The following is an 18,143-nucleotide window of genomic DNA, read 5'->3' on the forward strand; positions in this document are numbered from 1 at the left end:
TCCGTCACTATTGAAATCAATGGTGATGCAAACGGAAACCTATGGTTTCCATGTGTTTCAGTTTGAATTCTGTTCATGGGTTCTCCTGACGGAAAGCTCTGACGCAACCCATGAACGGAGTCCGGACGCAGATGTAAACAAAGCCTTACATGGGCAAATTTTCTACTAGGCAAGCGCCGATTGACAATACAGCTTGTCAATTGGCACTTGTTTGCGCCATTTAAAGGCTATGTACACATTTGAGGGCGTTTTTTTAGTAAATAGATTAGTCCGTGTGTTTAGTGTAACTTTGTAATTAGTCTTTATTAAAAAATAGTTTTACTATTAAAAGTAAAATATTTTTTTAATAGAGACTAACTGCAAAGTTACACTAAACACACGGACTAATCTATTTACTAAAAAAACTTCCTCAAACCATCCATTTTGCATCTTGTAACTACCAGACAGAGTAACGAAGTGCAGAGATTGTGAATAGACATCCCGTGGAATGTCTATTCACTGTCTAAACACTTCAGTATTGTTAATGTGTTCGTATAAGACAGCACATAAGGATCTAGCAGGATCCCTATGCGCTGAGTAAATGAATGGAGAGAAGTGTATGACGCTGATTGGTCAGCATCATACACTCCTCTGTACAACGCCCACTTGGTCTAAAGTAAAAATACTCCCACTTAGGCATTAAGCAACTCATTAGCATAAATCTAAAAACGCTAATAAAGTGGTGAGAAGCATTAGGGTATGTGCACACACACTAAATACGTCCGTAATTGACGGACGTATTTTGGCCGCAAGTCCCGGACCGAACACAGTGCAGGGAGCCGGGCTCCTAGCATCATAGTTATGTACGATGCTAGGAGTCCCTGCCTCTCTGCAGGACAACTGTCCCGTACTGTAATCATGTTTTCAGTATGGGACAGTAGTTCCACGGAGAGGCAGGGATTCCTAGCGTCGTACATAACTATGATGCTAGGAGCCCGGCTCCCTGCACTGTGTTCGGTCCACTACTTGCGGCCGAAATACGTCCGTCAATTACGGACGTAAATAGTGTGTGTGCACATACCCTTACTGTCACCTACATTATAGCGCCGATCTCCTTATGTAGGAGATAGGGCACTTATAATGTGGTGACAGAGCCTCTTTAAGTAGAGCACTGTGATGTTTTTATAACCTATGTGTATTTTACTCAACAACTTACCTGCCATGACAGGATAGTCAAAATATTCTGCTGCTGGATCCAGATTTACAACTTGCACTGACCTGTTCAGAGCCTCACAGTGCTGGACTATGGTAGAACAGTATGTGCTCTGCAGCAAAACAAACAGGTCACAAGAAAAGATTAGTAGTGGAAGAAGTGGCTCTCCAGCTGTTGTAAGACTACAATGCCCAGCATGCCCTGACATACGTACCTATAATACTAGTACACATGGAGCACTGGTACAGGGGATATACAATATAATCAAACATTATGTAACCATTGTACTCTGGGTTTAAATTCCTGACCATTTTCAACACATGCATTTTAAACCGTGTCAGCTGCTTGCTTTCATTGAATGTAAACATTTACAGGCTGAATCTATACAGACCTACTAGCCCAAGGTTTGCTACAGATGTGCCAGGATTTCCTGGTCTGGATACATTGTAGCAAGCTGTCAGAACTATGTCTGTACAGGCTTTCAGCCCCTGAATATAAAGAAACAAGTTTCCATTCACAGACAACAAGCATAAAAAATAATTATTTATATATAAAATCACTAATTTTGTTATATGAATTGATTTACTAATTCGCTGTGTGACTACTAAAGTCAGTAATGAAATGGCCATCATAGGCTGCGCTCACCTTTCCACTGCCCGCCGGTCCCATCACAAGCTGCGCATAGCGAGGCATGGTGTCTACAGTGCACACCGGCACGAAGACGGAGCGAGTGTTTACAAGTGTTTCACTTCCGGGACAGTACGGTGGCCGCTACAGTTCAATCCGCGAAACTGCAATATCCCTGATACGGTAGCAACAAAGTCATGCGGAAAATCCAGTCGCCTCTTTTGCTAACCTAACAAAAGCAGTAAAATAATAGAGAACTATTTTATCTGCATAGATGGGATAGCGTCACTTAAACGCCCGCATAGTTTATAGAACAAGACCAGAATTTATCACACATCATTATATATCAATATTGGTAGCGGGTGCTCTGGCGCATGCGCAGTTAGAATTGTTCTCTCTGCATGTTCTGCGTTGTTTCGCTTCTCTGGAGCATCCAAGGAGGAGACAGATGTGAACCGTGCCGTGTGCATGTTACCATGGGGGCATCGCATGTTCCTAGAAGGATAAAAGCTGGGCGAGGCTAATGGTTGCACCTTACATGAGAAGATGGAGAGACACACAACCAGCAATTATAGGGTTAAGAAAATATCTTCAGATAAGCGGGACCAAAAGAAACTCAGTCACAAGGATCTTGAAGATGGTGAGTGCCATATCAGATAACTTATTTTTTAATCGTTTGTTATATCACGTTTATTTACTATGTTTAGCGTGTACGTCAGGAAAGCTTTATGAGCCAATTGGCCTCCGCTTGGCTGGTATACGTTTTTTTTTTAAAATAAGCTATAACAGCGTAGTACATCCCGGAAAAAAAAGTATACAGCGCGGCATTTGTTTTCTCAACATGGGAGACTATGGTTGACGTATACCACTCTATGGCTAATGTATACGTCATTTAACGTATAACGGATACCATCATAGTCTATGGGTGAAGGATTCATTATACAGATTCCTAATATTGGCATCCGTCACCCATAGACTATAATAGTATCGGTTTAACGAATGCATTATGAACTCTTATGACCCCAGTTCATGACGTATCCGTTTAACGTATACCATTAGGGCACGGCCAGACGTGGCGTAATTGCTCAGGAATTCCGCTGCGGACAGTCCGCTACGAAAAACCGGTTGCAGACATGTTCTCTATTGGTTTCCACACCTTTTTAGTTAGGTTCGTGCAGACGTGGCGGAAAACTCCGCTGCGGACCATAGGCTGCGGTGCGGAATTTGGTGTCTGCAGCATACACTGGCTGTTGCGGACTTGTTGCGGAATTTCTCCATTGACTTCAATGGAGATTCAAAATTCCGCAATCAAATCCGCAGATGTTATGTGTGTTGCGTTGCGGATTAGTTTTACGAACAGGATATTTTTTCATTCTGGCTGGACTTATATGTTTCGAGGTCTATAGCCAGACTGAGATGAAATGTGGTGCTTTTCTGTTTACATTCAGAGTTTGACAGCTCTTGCGCGAATCACGCAGTTCGCACTGAAGTGCTTCCGTGCGGCATGCGTGGTTTTCACGCACCCATTGACTTCAATGGGTGCGTGATGCGCGAAAAACGCAGAAAGAACGGACATGTCGTGACTTTTTTTCAGCGGACTCACGCTGAGTAAAAATCACGCACATGTCCGCACGGCCCCATAGACTAATATAGGTCCGTGATTTTCACGCGTGTTGCACGGACGTGATTCCCGTTCGTCTGAATAAAGCCTTAGGAGATCCGTCACAACCTATACGTGGGGAGCTTTTCCTGGTGTAAACATCAAATGTAGTTCAACAAACGTGATTTGCAGGGGCCTTAGATAGGAGATTATCTGATCACCGCAGGTCTGGCTGATTTTGCTGGGGGAAGCTGCAATACACGGACAGCTTGAGCCTGCCAGAGCGGTTTTCCGTTGTGGCTCATATAGACAGGACAATTATCGGTAATGAGCGTTATATTAACGCTCGTCTGCCTGATAATCGTCCTGTGTAAAACCCCCTTTAGGTTAGCCACCCCTTATATAAATAAACATGCATTATTGGCCAAACACGTATCGTACTGTTATCTTAATGTATATGCAGCTTTATAGCAATAATGAGAATAGAGGAAGAATTCGGGAATATTTTTTTATTTTTTTTAAGGAGTTCATGATCATATCAATTCAAAGGATTCGGGCACAGGATGCAGGTCATGTCAAACTTTTCCTTTAAGACTGCAGGTCAAAACAATCAAAATTCCGAAGGCTATGAAAAATGAAGCATTTCTAAAGGTAAAGTCTTCTTAACCATACTTAAAGAGTCTCTGTCACCAGATTAATACTTCTCTATCTCCTACCTAATCTAATAAACGCTTTGTTGTAGATAACTACTGTTGTTTTTTTTTGTTTTTTTTAAAAACTTTTATTATTGGCAAAGTTCTGATCATTTTTAGATTAATGCTAATTTTTTCTAAATTCCCAACTGGCTGATTTTTTTTCGTTTCACCAAGTGGGTGTTGTAAAGAAAAGTGTATGATGCTGACCAATCGGCTGCCGCTTGTAATTTCCGACCATGTAAGTAGAAAACAGCGTAGCTCACATGCTACGCTGCTTCTATAACTGCCACTCACTTCTATGGGAGCTACGGAAACAGCATAGTTCAGCAAGCTGCGCTGTTTTTTGATTACATGGTTGCAAATTACAAGTGGCAGTGTGAAACGAGAAAGGTAGAATGGGGTCAAGGGGGCCCCATTCTATTAATAGGTGCAGGTCCTAGAGGTGGGACCCGCATCTATCTGACATGCATGGCATATCCTGTCGATATGCCTTAAATGTCTGTGATGGGCAAACCGCTTTAAGTCTTGTCCCATTTATAACTATTGATATAGCATTTGCCAAGTCTTAGGGCTCATGTTTAAGGCCTCATTACGGCTCCATACAGTACCTCTGTATGCCTTCGATTTCACATGGAGCCTTTTTCTGTCTGTACAATTGAATTGTATTGCTGCAGCATAAACCTAGGTTGTGGAAAACTTTACAATGTACGCCTATTGGCAAAAATATTCCGTAACGCAAGAACTAGAGAAATCTATCTGCGTTGCAGAATATTTTTACAATAGGCATACATTCTAGTTTCTGCAGTGTACTTTTACGCTGTGGAAATACAATGCAAGTATGCCATGTGTTAGTGCACTGAACAGATTAGCTGCGAATTTTCTGCAACGGATTTAATTGAGGAAAATTTGCAAAGTATTACAGTAACAGCAAAGTGGATTAGATTTGAACCAGTGGCGTAACTACCGCCGTAGCAGCCGTATCGGCTGCTATGGGGCCCGCGGCATGAGGGGGTCGTGTCGCCCGCCGGCACGGGCCCCCACCATGGGCGGAGGCTCCGCTAGCAGCCGCTATGGCTGCTACAGCACGACGCCACTGAACACAATTACGGCAGAGCAGGGAGGTATCTCCCCGCTCTGCCATTAAACAAAAGACATGTATCCCCTATCCACAGGTTATCCACAGGATAGGGGATACATGTGTGATCGCTGGCATTGATAGGGAGAACGAGGGACTGAAAGTCCCCTGAAGTTCTCCCTCACAAACCTCGGACTTCCGGGGTCTGTGTCGGCAGCTCCGGAGAAATGAATGGAGCGCCGGTCCCGCTTGTGCGCATGCGTGACCAGCGCTCCTTTAATTTCTCCGGAGCTGCCGACACAGACGCCGGAAGTCAGAGGTTAGTCATGGAGAACTTCAGGGGACTTTCAGTCCCTGTTCTCCCTATCACTGCCAGCGATCACACATGTCTCCCCTATCCTGTGGATAGGGGATACATGTCTTTTATTAGGACACACTGTAGGTCGCATTTTTTTGGGAGGGGGGACGCTGTATGGCGTTCCTTACAGGGGGGACGACGCTGTATGGCGTTCTCTACAAGGGGGGGGGGACGCTGTATGGCGTTCCCTACAGGGGGGGACGCTGTATGGCGTTCCCTACAGGGGGGGGGGGACGCTGTATGGCGTTCCCTACAGGGGGACGACGCTGTATGGCCTTCCCTACAGGGGGTGACGCTGTATGGCGTTCCCTACAGGGGGTGACGCTGTATGGCGTTCCCTACAGGGGGGGGCTTTATGGCGTTCCCTACAGACCCCCCCTGTAGGGAACGCCAGACTCCCTGTAGATAACGCCATACAGCCCCCCCCCTATAGGGAACGCCATACAGACTCCCTGTAGATAACGCCATACAGCCCCCCCCCCCTGTAGGGAACGCCATACAGTCCCCCCTGTAGGGAATGCCAGACAGCCCCCTCTGTAAAGAACGCCATACAGTCCACCCCTGTAGGGAACGCCAGACACCCCCGCCGGAGGGAACGCCATACAGTCCCCCCGTAGATAACGCCATACAGCCCCCCGTAGATAACGCCATACAGCCCCCTCTGTAGATATCTACAAAGGGGGCTGTATGGCGTTATCTACAGGGAGGCTCTATGGCGTTATCAAAAGGGGGGTTTGTAAAAAAGGCACTATCTACAAGGGGGGGGGGTTGTGTGACACCCGGGGGAGGGGGGGGGCCCCAGTCAAAAGTTTGCTATGGGGCCCAGTCTTTCCTAGTTACGCCCATGATTTGAACGAATCTCATCCACATGCAGCGGAAAAAATCTGCTGAGAAAAAATGCATAAATTGATCTGCAGTTTTTTTAATACGCAGCGTGTCAATTTATGCTGTGGAATTGTTGCACTTTTGCTGCATTTTTTCCCGTATGAGTTCAATGAGGAGGTAAAAGGCGCAACAAATAGAAAATGTTGCGATTTTTGTGGCCGAAACAAGCTGCGATTCCGCCACAGAAATCACAAGTCTGAAAAAAAACAGAATAATTTTTTTTGTTTAAATTCTATAAAAAAGTCTATACTTACCTCCTTGTCATTGTCATAGCGACAGCTCCTTGTTACCCCGACTGTTTATTGTGCAGCCTGGCCCTCCTGGGATGACGTTTCATCCCATGTGACTGTTGCAGCCAATCACAGGCTGCAGCGGTCGCATGGGCTGCAGCGTCATCACAGGAGGCTGGGCTGCACGGAGACCAGAGGGATGCGTCGCTATAGCAACGCCAGTGAAGGCAACTATTGACCTTTTTTTTCTTCTATGTTTTCCGCAGCAATGATTCTAGCCAATAATCTGCACCACAATATGGTGCAGTCTTTTAGTCAGAATTCCCTGCGTGTTCTTGAACAGACCATACCCTTAGGATGTATTCACAGATTTTGTTGCATATATTTCTCTGACTAAAAATCAGTCCCATTTATCTGAATGGGGTTGTTACTACAGCAGGTGCATGGATTTCTGCACGTTCCATTCAGATAAATTAAACTGATTTTCAGTCGCAGAAGTTTCTGCATCAAAATCTGCCATGTGTGAATACACCCTCAGGCCTTGTTCACACAGTGCAGATTTGCTGCAGATGGTGCATGCATTTTTTTTTTTACCCAAAACCAGAATTAGATATGGAAGAGCAGACCTATAAGACCTTCCTTTATATATTTCTTCTGTTTAGGTTCCGTTCCTGGTTTTGGCTTAGTAAATACAGGCAAAATCTGCATAAAATCTGCCCTGTGCAAACTAGTCCACACTGAGTTTTTTGGCGCTGTTTTTGACGCGAAAACGCGTCATTTCTTCGTTTGGTGGCAAACATGTCACATTTTGAACTCACGCCGGCTCAATGTCTGTATGGTATACAACAGTTCTATACAAGTGAATGCTACTCCGTGCAAATGTTTCTGAGCTGTTTGCATATACATTTTATATTTTAGCATCCCGAACTTACTATGGGCCAAAAACGATATTTATGCAGCATTGCCAGAATCTACAGCACCAGCAACATGAGAGCCCTGACTGAAAAACATCAGCGTTCACAGATAAGATGTGGTATGGCATGATAATAACACGATGGAAAGTTTTTATGTAAATCCTACTTCAAAGATACGTAAATGTTTCTGCACAATAATATGGAATAAAAGTCAATTTCTGTAAATTATGTTTTCTCCCCCTTGACAAACAGCTGTAACATCAGGTGATTTTTGATGCCTATTTCAGAGCAGTGTATGATAGAGCTCTGTGATATTTAGGTTTATATGACTTGAATCAGGATTTCTGAGTAAAAAGCATAGTAAGGCCCCATGGACACGACCGTAAAAACCTTCAGTAATTTCGGACCGCAATTACGGACTCATTTACTTCTATTGTCCACGGACACCTTACCGTTTATTTACGGGAAGGTGTCCGGGCCGTAGAAGTGTACCGCAAAAGATAGGACATGTCCTATCTTTTTCTTTTTACGGACCGTGCTCCCATACTTAGTATGGGAGCACGGGCCGAAAGTGCGGGCGGCTGTCCACGATCGTCGGTGCCGTGTGCATGGAGCCTAAATCCTGATGGGACTCCTTAGAAGAGGCAGTAATGGCTCTTTCACACACTTACTTTTTCAGCGCCATGCGTTTTAATGCTTTCTAAGGTTTTTTTTTTTTTAACGTGTTTTTGGTGGCGTTTTTTATTTAGTGTTACATTTGCTCAGGTGTTTTTGAAGTCGTATATAGAAGCCTATGGAAAACAGACTAGAAAAACACCATACCTATAACATGATGCATTATTTAAAAAAAACACTACCGGCCCCCAAGAAACGCTATGGGGGAAATGAAACAACGTTTCTACGCCAGTTTTCTGGCGTAGAAATGTTGCAGGCGGCCCAAAATGTGCAAAAAATTGTTTCCCCTGCCCATGCCACGTTTAAAAAAAGCAGGCGTAGCTTAGCAATCATTTACTCGATGCCCTTTACTTTGATTTACAGCAGAAACTGGCGTGAATTATAGAGGAAATTTATGCCAGCAACTGGCTGGCATAGACTTAATTTCGTGGCGTACGGACAGTACAACACCCTTATTAAGAGGGGTGTGCCTTTTAAAAAAAATTGTTGCATCAAACTCCAGCTTAATTTTTTATTAAGACTGGCTGTCTTAAAGGAGTTGTCTACTACCGGACAACTGATGACCTATCCACCGGATAGGTCATCAGTATATGATCTGTGCGGGTCCGACACCCAGACTGATCAGCTACTCCGGCTGCCTCCGGTAACCGGTCGTCAATGCCGGAAGCAGATGGCTCCGGTCACGGAATAGCGGCCGAGCTGCAGTACTGCAGTTCTGCTTTTATTGGCCGCTATGCAATGTATGGAGCCTTCTTCTGGCTCCGTACATTCCTCCATACACTTCTCTCCACAACGCCCACTTGGTCAAAAAGTAAAACATGCCCAGTTGTACATTAAGAAACTCATTAGCATAAAGCTAAAATCGCTCATAACTCCGTCAAAAATGATCGTTTTTCTAAATAAAAAACATTGCTGTAATCTACATTACATTTATTTTTTCATTGACATGGCCGTATGATGCCTTGTTTTATGCGGTAGAAATAGGGGTTTTTTTGCCGCACTTTCGGGTTATTAAAAAAATATTTTTACGGCGTGAATATAGGAAAAAGCCATTCTCTGCATTGTTTATTTTGTTTTTGTTTTTATCCCGTCCACGTTTCACGCTAAATAACCTGTTAAATTATTTCTTCAGGTTATTAAGGTCGTGTAGATACCTAACATGTGTGGGTTTTTTGTTTTTATGTAATGTAGGGGCAATAAAATATATTTAATGCAAAATAATGACTTTTTTATATTTATTTTTTTGTTACTTTTTTTTAATCCCATTAAGGGATACCTTTGCCTACAAATCTATTTTTTACTTATAATGTATTAGCATACCCCTTTATGCTAATACATTACACTCTCACTATAAACACAGGCTGCTGTTAGGGCAGCACATAGTGTGCCGTAACAGCAGGCAAACTGAACAGACTGCCCTGGGGTCCTTTCTAGGTCCCCAGGGCTGACTGCAGAGGCATTCCCTGGTCTTTGATCACGTCACCGTGTTTCCGATGACGCAATCAAAGAGGGGAGTTCGCTTTGATCATGCCACAGTCAGGGGTTAAACAACTGGGGTCCGAATGTTTTCCGACTCCAGCTGTATTTAGCAGGCTGCTCTAAGATCAGGAGCTGTAAAATACAGCTCCTGCTTAGAGGATGAGCGCTCACAGGAGTGCTCATCAACCTCTTCTACAACGTCAAGACGGTGGGCAGTCATTAAGGAGTTAAACTTTAAAGTAACATCTGGCAGGAGTATTTTTTAAATAAATAAAAAAGTGCAAGATAACACAGCGAAAAAGTCCACTAAAAACCTGCGTAAACCCAGCCTACGAGTCCAGCCTACCACCTACGGGTTCATTGACAGCTTTCCCTGTATACACACTTAAAAAACAGCTCTACCTAGCACGAAAGTGTAGTTGGAGAAACTCAAAATAATTGGGCTAACAAAAACATTTAGGCCTCATACACATGGCCATATTACGGCTCCAATCTGTACAGAGGTGTAATGGGTCTCTTTCTAGTGCATGGGGCCTCGTATGACTCCAATTTCATACTGAGGTTTACAGTCTTTTTGTCTCAGACTCCATTGTGTATGCCGTATGTGTGGAGGTATTCTCCCGTAGATGCAATGTTCCGTAAATAGGGCACCTGATATAGCCTGTACGGCTCTGTATTAGGGAACCGTATAATTAAAAAAAAAAGCTGGCAAACAGATGGCGGAATCTTTAAAGGGAAGAAACAGGCTGGTGGGTCTTGAGGTATACTGAAGCAGCACAAAACAGAACAGGCTTTACGTCAGAAAATTCCTACAAAGCTTGCTGATGGGAGAAAGAACAGAGAATAACTGACATCATGGGATTGAAAAACTTAGATGGAGAACATTAAAGTGAAAAAAAAGGATTCGATTATTCTTTGTGACTATGCAGACAAGTCCAGTGTGTCAATATGTGAGGAGAGCGTATTTGTTTGTAGTTTTCACTTTCTCTTAGAACAGTTATATTATATTGTATATATTTTTTAAGATTCAAAGAAAGTACATCTGAATCCTCCATCTTCTGGAAAAAGAAAAAATGAAATAAAGGGACATTGTAGAAGGTACGTCATATTATTATTATTATATAAAAATATTCAGTTCTTATAGGATATAAAAGGAGGTAATTTATATTATTGATGCACTACATCATTCCCTAATACTCATCTATGATCGAACAAGCCCCCACCGCTTCCTTCCCAGCACCATCAGCAGATTACAAACACAGATGTAATAATGTGTATGTATGTGTCTATATATATATATATATACATACATAGAGTTGCTCAACGTTAAATCTGCATAATTACAGAATATAAATTATTCTATTATATTAACATTTTGAAGTGTGAACTTGGTTTTTGCCTTTTAATTTTAGTGCCATAGACAAAGTGACTTTTAGGTTTTCCTACAAAATATATTTATACATGTAACGCAAATGTATTATCGCTGGGACCTCGAACAAACAGGGGTCGTGAGCCCACTGTTCCTCTTGACCCACAGAAGTCTGAATGAAGCAGAAGTCAAACATGCGCCCTGCAGCTCCATTTAGCCTATAGATGGACGGAATTAGCCAACACAGCTCCCAGTTGTGAGGCCCACAGCAATCATACATATATCACCTATCCTGTGGATAAATGTATTTCATGGGTATACCCCTTTAAATGGGCAGATTTCCATTTTAGACATTTATGGCATAGCCACAGGGAATGCCCTAAATGTCTTTTTGATGCAGGTCCCGCACCTTTCTTCCAAACGAGGGTTCCCTTCCCCATCCCGGCTGGCGAATGGGACACTTCTGGTGGAAATTCAGTGCAGAGGAATTACTTAAATAGCCAAACTCGCTGTTTCCGTAACTCCTATAGAAGTGAATGGGAGTTATAGAAACAGCTGAGCTCAATGTGCTCCTCTATTTCCAGAACTCGGGACTAGCTTTAACACCTGGATCTCCAGATTTCTCTGCCATGTGCATGAGGCCTAAAACATATATTGACCACCATACTAATAAGGCAGTTTGGTGTCACTAACTATAATGTGTTTTTTTTTGCTGTTTAGAGTACATGCAGCTACTACAACTAATGAAACTTCAAGGACCATAGAAGAAATGCGTGAGCAAATCAGTTGTCTTTCCATGAATCAGACCAACTGTGATGGGTGAACACATTGCAAAAGCAAAATATTGTTGTTTCTTTTTTCATTGCATAAAACATCACCTCGGCTGGGTTCACACTGTGTTCTCCATCGGAATTTAGCGTGTACGTCAGGATGCTCCCGACATTCACGCTAAACGTCTCCGTAGGAGTCCATTGGTCAGGTGGAGGCCAAGAGTGTCCTTTTGGCCTATCTGGTCAGTATACTGCAGAAAATGAAGTATGGAATAGCGTAGTAAGCTATCCCGTGGTATTCTGTAAAAAAAAAAAAAAAAAAAAAAAGATCCATTAAACGGATACCATATTAGCCTTTGGGTGACTGATGCCAACATATGGCATCTGTCACAGGCATCCAGACTTAAAAGCTTTTCGTTACTTTTTTTTCCATGACATTTATTGTATCCGTCACCCATAGGCTATAATGGCATCCGTTTAACGAATATGTAATGAAAAAGCTCACAATGTATTCGGATTCCATATTGGTCTATAGGTGAGTGATGCCACGGTTAGGCATCAGTCACAGCCTCCATTTAACAAACATGTTGGGAGCATTTCCTGGCGTATACCTTAAACAGAGGACAAGAACACCCCTTTGGTCAACTCACGGATCCCCATCGTTCCAGTGCCGCCGCTCGGTTCCTTCCAGCTGCTGCATTTTGACATAGCTGCAGCGATGACGTGCCCGTATACAGGTACAGAAGCACTGGCCTCAGCGCTCCTGTGCCGTATACCCACTGAGACCAGTGATTGGCTGCAGCAATCACATGGGTATATGGGCTCGTCACCGCTGCAGCGATGTCAAAACACAGCGACGGTGCTGGAACGACGGGGATCCGTGAGTTGAGCAATGTTTTTTTTTTTGCTTCCCTTCTACATTGGCCAATTTTTTTTTATTAACTCGGAAAACCCCTTAAAACTACAATCCACCACCTAAATATGTTTTTTTATAAATAATGTTTTACATTCAACCCATCCAAGCCCCCTTACCCCCAGTATATTGGCCGTTTTAATTTCTACAAAAAAATTAATAAATCTTATTAGCAAGTAGTGCTTAGTTCAGAGTGCTAAAATGATAAAACTTTGCAATGTATTCCTGTTGAATACTCAGTCCTTCAGATCCCAATGTACACGGTTCGTCCAGAGTCTTTAATACAGCATTGGAACCCAAGATTTCATGAGAAACATTTGTACTAGGAGTAGATTACAATGCGCTGCTCTTTAAACTCAGCACACGTTATTAAACTATTGTAATGTCGGGGTAGGGAGACAGACAGGTGAGCCCTAATCTACCCGCCACTCAGTCCCTGCCTACTTGCAACGACCCGCCCTAGGCGACGGGGTACAACTGGGCGACGGTCCCTACACTCAATAGGTGTACGACAAACAGACAAGGGTACAAAGAAGCCAGGGAAATGGGGAAGCTGCCCACGGGGACACCGTGAGCAACAAGCGAAGTGAACGAGCCGAGTCAAACCAGGAGATGAGCGAGGTACAAAAACGCAGAGCAGAAGAGTGGTCAGAAAAGCCAAGGTCAGTCACAAGCAGAGGATCAGTAGTTCAAGAAGCTGCAGAAGGGCCAGGAAACCAGCAGAGAGGAATCACAAGCAAAGGAGGAACAGGAAAGGCAGATATAAATAGACAGAGGGCGGGAGCTAGCTCCGTCTGGCCAGGCTGTGATAGGCTCTCCCACTCCTAAGCCTGCCATCCTGGGTGGTGGAAGATGGAGTCAGTCTCACAGACATAGAAGCAGGTGCAGACTGATTACCTATGGGCGTCAACACAGAAGTTGTGTCTGGCAGATCCTTTACAACTATAGAAACATTTTAAAGTGCACCTGTTTCTCACTAAAATCGAGCAGAAGTATGGCATACACTTTATGAAGATCTGCTTCTATGTCCTTTAGTCCAATACATCTAGTGACCTCACAGCACAAAACTTAATAAAAAACAAAAACGGTTGCTCTGCCTTGTATTTGATAGGACTGCTCTTTAAGGCCAGATCACACACACATGTGATGCAGTTTTTGACTTTTTTTTTTTTTTAGCCAAAGCCAGAAGTGGATCCAAAAGGAAGGAAAGGTATATAGAACGGACTGATGCATCTTCTTTTATTTGCGTCTACTCCTTTGTTTGGCTCAAAAAACTGAGCCAAAAAAATGCATCAAAACTGAGTGTGATCCTGGCCTAAAGGTATTTTTCTTCTATTTTTTTTAATGGCATAAATGTCCCAGCAGAAGGACCACCACTGATTAGACAAATATGGCATATCAAATTGGATCATACTTCCCAAATGAATTATAGGTTCCTTATTTACCGGTCTCGCACCGTGACCGTATGGTAATGTTTTTTTTAGAAGAAACTTGAGATTCATGGAGTAGCCCCCACTCCTGAAGTATTAGATGTGACTCTGTATTTGAGATCCACCACTGACGTAGCTCTGCTTTTTCTCTGCTGGGCACGTCTTTCGGGCCTGAACAAGAATGACAAAGACTGTCTCTATACATTCTCTGTCTGGTAAGTAGTACAGAGAACGCAGGGTGAGGGGGTCCTTCACACAGTGAGAGGTAACACTTAAGGGATGAGTGGAGTGCCCTTAGAAAACTTTGTGTATGGGGAAAAAAGAAGTGCATGTAATTCAGAACATAGAATATAGGAAATGATAAAGCATTTGTCATTTTAATTTGTATTGTTATTTTTGTAACATCAGTGAATGTTAACAATGTTATATTTACAAGGTTATTTATACAGGGGTATTAATTCAATGTGGCACACTTGTTTATAACACATGTAATCTAAAAAATCATCACTAGTTAGTTTACAGCAAACATTAAAGCAGCAGTAAGTGAAAAATCACTTTACATTGCAAACAAGGGTACAAAGCTTACATAAACTGCCTAGAGATGCTCACTGATTAAATAATAAATGGGTATTTAGGTTAAAAGGCCAAGAAAAGTTCAAAGGATTTGTTTTAGGACTTCTTGTACTCAATTCGTTCTACTTTGACATCATCTCCAATCAGTTGGTAGACATAGGTGACGACGGTTGAAGCCTGGATATCCATGAGAACAAAGGAAGGAATGATGTTGCTGAAAACAAAAAGAAAATAAAATGTTATTAGTAATTAGAGACAATTATTTTTAAGAGGCATAAAGATTTAAATGAGGGTAGCTATAAAATAGACTGCCAAAATAAACTAAAGGATAAAACCGCTGAAAAGGACATGCAGGCAAAGCTTCGGCAGTAGGCCTCATTTAAATGAGCATATTATACTTTTATTCAAAGGTCCATATTCCAGATGTAGAACTATTTATCATGTAGACCTCAGGGCCGGCATCACGCAGGCAGTAATCACTGGTATGGGAGTGTCGGTGGCATGTCACCAGCGAGAGCCACGCATAAGTATATAAACTACATTTCCAAATTATCGGATAATCCAGCATCAGTTATCCCAAGACTGCTGAATAATCTTTCGTATTTCTTACTCTAATGAGAACTTAATACAGATGTAACAACGTCTTGTTGCGTGTTTAGTAATACATATTGAATCAGGAAAAATACAATCAGCATACAAGCACCTAGATTAGAATTCAGAATAATAATACTATACTAATTTGTCATCAAACAACGAACAGGAAGCAAATGACTTACTTTTCTAAAGCATTGTAGGCTCCCGTAGCAGCCCCTGGGTTAATATAAAACTTGTTTTCATGTTCGAATGCTTCAAATTTGTGTGTATGTCCAGAAATCATGATGTCGACATCAAGCTGCCGCTGCAACAATGCTAGGCTGGCCATATCACCCCAGGGAATCACTTGGTGACCATGGATTAACCCGATCTTAAACTGGCCGACAGTCACAACCTTTTGTTCTGGATAGTTTAAGTTCTAAGGAACAAAAATACACTGCATTGAAAAGTGAGTCAGAATAAAAATTGGTGGGCAATCACTAAACAAAAGGAGTTGCTTATCCATAAACACAATACCCAAAAGTATTATCTTCTGACAGGTCCTAAGATAGAATTTTGTGAAGAAAGGTGTACATTTACTTTATCAAAAACACTCAGTAGACTGAATCGTAGCTCCACTTTTTGTCGTCATCATCCTATGCATTTACATTCAGTAGTTTAGCAAGAAGCAGGGGACAGATGGAAGGAGTATAACTGCAGGATCAAACTACACATAATTAGGTCTGCATAGCAGCTGCAGACACAAAATGGCAGGATATTTAAAATCCATAGATTTGCAACGCTGCTTAATTCCTTATTTTAGATGTACTTAAGTGTTGCCAATGAGTAGCCGTAAAATTGCAGGACTACTGCAATGCAAACAATGTTTCTCTAAGAGGAAAAATATGTGAAAATATCTGACATGGCGGCGCCGTGGAGCCCTAATCTAAAATGAAATTTAAAGCCAAACAGACTCTGAATGGTTAATATAGGCAACAAGGCCACTTTTTCCCCGTGAGTACAGAATCAAACACCCAATGGTTCAGTTGCACCTGTACTAAAAGGGTAAATAGGATGTCACCATATAATTCTTGCTTTGAGGAGTCACCTTCTAAAAGCAAAAAGTAATGAGCATAAGTGCACTGTATTTACTTGTTCCAAAACATATTTATTTCTTTTTAGACAAGTGAAAAAAAACAAGAGAAAATAAACGAGAACCTCATCAAAGTCTCCTCTGACAATGTGAACGTCCCCAGCCAACGTCTTGAGGTAGTCATAGCTCTCCTTGGTGCAGAGATTCCCGGTGCACAAAATATGTTGTATCTTACCAGGAACAAGCAATTTTTTGAATTTTGCTGGCAAGCTGTTACAGCGATGTGGGATGTGCAGATCTCCTAACACCAAGACCAACTACAAAGGTGGGGAGGGAAAAAAAGGACATGAATATAAATCATACAGTAACTTCATGCAGCAATCGAGTATGCACGCAAAACTGGGTGACAATCAAATGTTATAGGATCATGTAACTCATGTCTATTATCCCTTTCACAATAATGCCTGGTGTGTGTATTGTCACCACATTCATACAATACAATTTTACACGTAAGGTAGGAACACACTAGGCGTAAACACTGTAGATTTTCCGCAACGGATTGCATTGGCGAAAACCCACAGCGTAATACAGTAGCAGCAAAGTGGATGAGATTTGAATAGCAGAAAAAAAAAGTAATAAAAAAATCTGCTGAAAAACAGTTCATAAAATTGACCGTTGACCAAATTTAGTTTTTTTTAAAGCCGCATGTTAATTTAGGCCGGGTTCCCACAGGTCGGAAAAAAAACCCACATCATATTTACCCCCTCTCTCTTCTCTGCGCATAGTCCAGCCTTCCTGGATGACGTTGCAGTCCATGTGATGCTGCAGCAGTCACATGGGATGCAACGTCATCCCAGGAAGCCGGACTGCAGGAAGGGGAGACTTCTGGATAAGTATGATATTTTTTTGCGGCGGAATTGCTGCGAATCCGCCGCAAAACAAATTCCGCACCGCAGGTCAATTTATTAACGTTTACACTGCGTTTTGTTTTCCCGCAGCGTGGGATTTACCGAATCTCATCCACTTTGCTGTTACTGTAAATGCTGCGGAATTTCTGCACACAATTCCGCACCATTTACGCTACGTGGGAAACCGGCCCAAGGCAGTTTTTACACAGCGTATCCGAACCATGGGTACCCAGCCTTATGCTGCGGAATCGCTGGTTTTCTGCTGCGGATTTTCCCTATTAAATTTAATGGGGAGGTAAAACCCGCAACAAAGAGGCATGTCTTGCGACTTTTACGGCAGAAATGCTGCAATTCCACTGCAAAAGTCGCAAGTGAGAAAAAAAAAAGCGCTATTTTTTTTTATTTGAAATGAATAAAAAAAAAAAAAAAAAAAAAAAGCAGTTATACTTACTGTAGTACTAGCGATGTGATCCTCTATTCTTAGCGCAGCCCGACCTCCTGGGATGACGTTTCATCTCTGTGACTGCTGCAGCCAATCAAAGTCTGCAGCGGTCACATGGACTACAGCGTCATCCCAAGAGGCCGGGCTACGCTCAGAAGAGATGGATGCGTCGCAATGACTTTGGCCAGGGTAAGTGTAAAAATGTTTTTTTTTCCTGCAGGATATTCACAGTGGACATGCTGCCCGAAAAACTGCACCATAATTTGGTGCGGTTTTTCGGTCGGAATTCCCCGTGGCTTCCAGGACAGATGCGCGGTGTAGTTTTACACAGCGTATCTGCCT

The 18,143-nt window shown here is 42.6% G+C and overlaps 3 protein-coding genes across 11 annotated transcripts in view; 1 reads left to right on the top strand and 2 right to left on the bottom strand.

Annotated features, from left to right (window-relative positions):
- The window catches only part of GPN3 (GPN-loop GTPase 3), a 15,897-nt gene extending 13,782 nt beyond the window's left edge, over positions 1 to 2,115 (bottom strand). Inside the window, exons 1-2 of the mRNA XM_075834617.1 lie at positions 1,838 to 2,115; positions 1,196 to 1,304 (exon numbers count right to left, since the gene is read on the bottom strand). Of these exons, the coding sequence (XP_075690732.1) occupies positions 1,196 to 1,304; positions 1,838 to 1,885 (157 nt within the window). The 5' untranslated portion in view covers positions 1,886 to 2,115. The remainder of the gene's footprint in view (positions 1 to 1,195; positions 1,305 to 1,837) is intronic.
- FAM216A (family with sequence similarity 216 member A) lies at positions 1,962 to 16,648 on the top strand. 7 transcript variants are annotated; one of them, XM_075834629.1, is made up of 7 exons: positions 1,962 to 2,459; positions 3,943 to 4,070; positions 7,581 to 7,695; positions 10,756 to 10,828; positions 11,820 to 11,884; positions 13,959 to 14,103; positions 16,541 to 16,628. In XM_075834629.1, exons 1-6 carry the CDS (start codon positions 2,366 to 2,368, stop codon positions 14,099 to 14,101), a joined length of 618 nt encoding a protein of 205 aa, XP_075690744.1. In that variant the 5' UTR covers positions 1,962 to 2,365; the 3' UTR covers positions 14,102 to 14,103; positions 16,541 to 16,628. The 7 variants fall into 7 exon arrangements, with proteins under 7 accessions (XP_075690744.1, XP_075690753.1, XP_075690780.1 ...); XM_075834665.1 differs by having other exon boundaries at positions 1,963 to 2,459; positions 13,959 to 13,992; positions 16,541 to 16,648; XM_075834638.1 differs by lacking the exon at positions 16,541 to 16,628 and having other exon boundaries at positions 11,820 to 11,872; positions 13,959 to 16,520.
- The window catches only part of VPS29 (VPS29 retromer complex component), a 128,790-nt gene continuing 125,217 nt past the window's right edge, over positions 14,571 to 18,143 (bottom strand). For all 3 annotated transcript variants that reach the window (XM_075834685.1, XM_075834694.1, XM_075834702.1), the window contains exons 2-4: positions 16,577 to 16,768; positions 15,562 to 15,797; positions 14,571 to 14,999 (exon numbers count right to left, since the gene is read on the bottom strand). In XM_075834685.1, the coding sequence (XP_075690800.1) occupies positions 14,882 to 14,999; positions 15,562 to 15,797; positions 16,577 to 16,768 (546 nt within the window). In that variant the 3' untranslated portion in view covers positions 14,571 to 14,881. The remainder of the gene's footprint in view (positions 15,000 to 15,561; positions 15,798 to 16,576; positions 16,769 to 18,143) is intronic.

The sequence above is a fragment of the Rhinoderma darwinii genome, chromosome 1, assembly GCF_050947455.1.
Source record: "Rhinoderma darwinii isolate aRhiDar2 chromosome 1, aRhiDar2.hap1, whole genome shotgun sequence".
Lineage (NCBI taxonomy): Eukaryota > Metazoa > Chordata > Amphibia > Anura > Rhinodermatidae > Rhinoderma > Rhinoderma darwinii.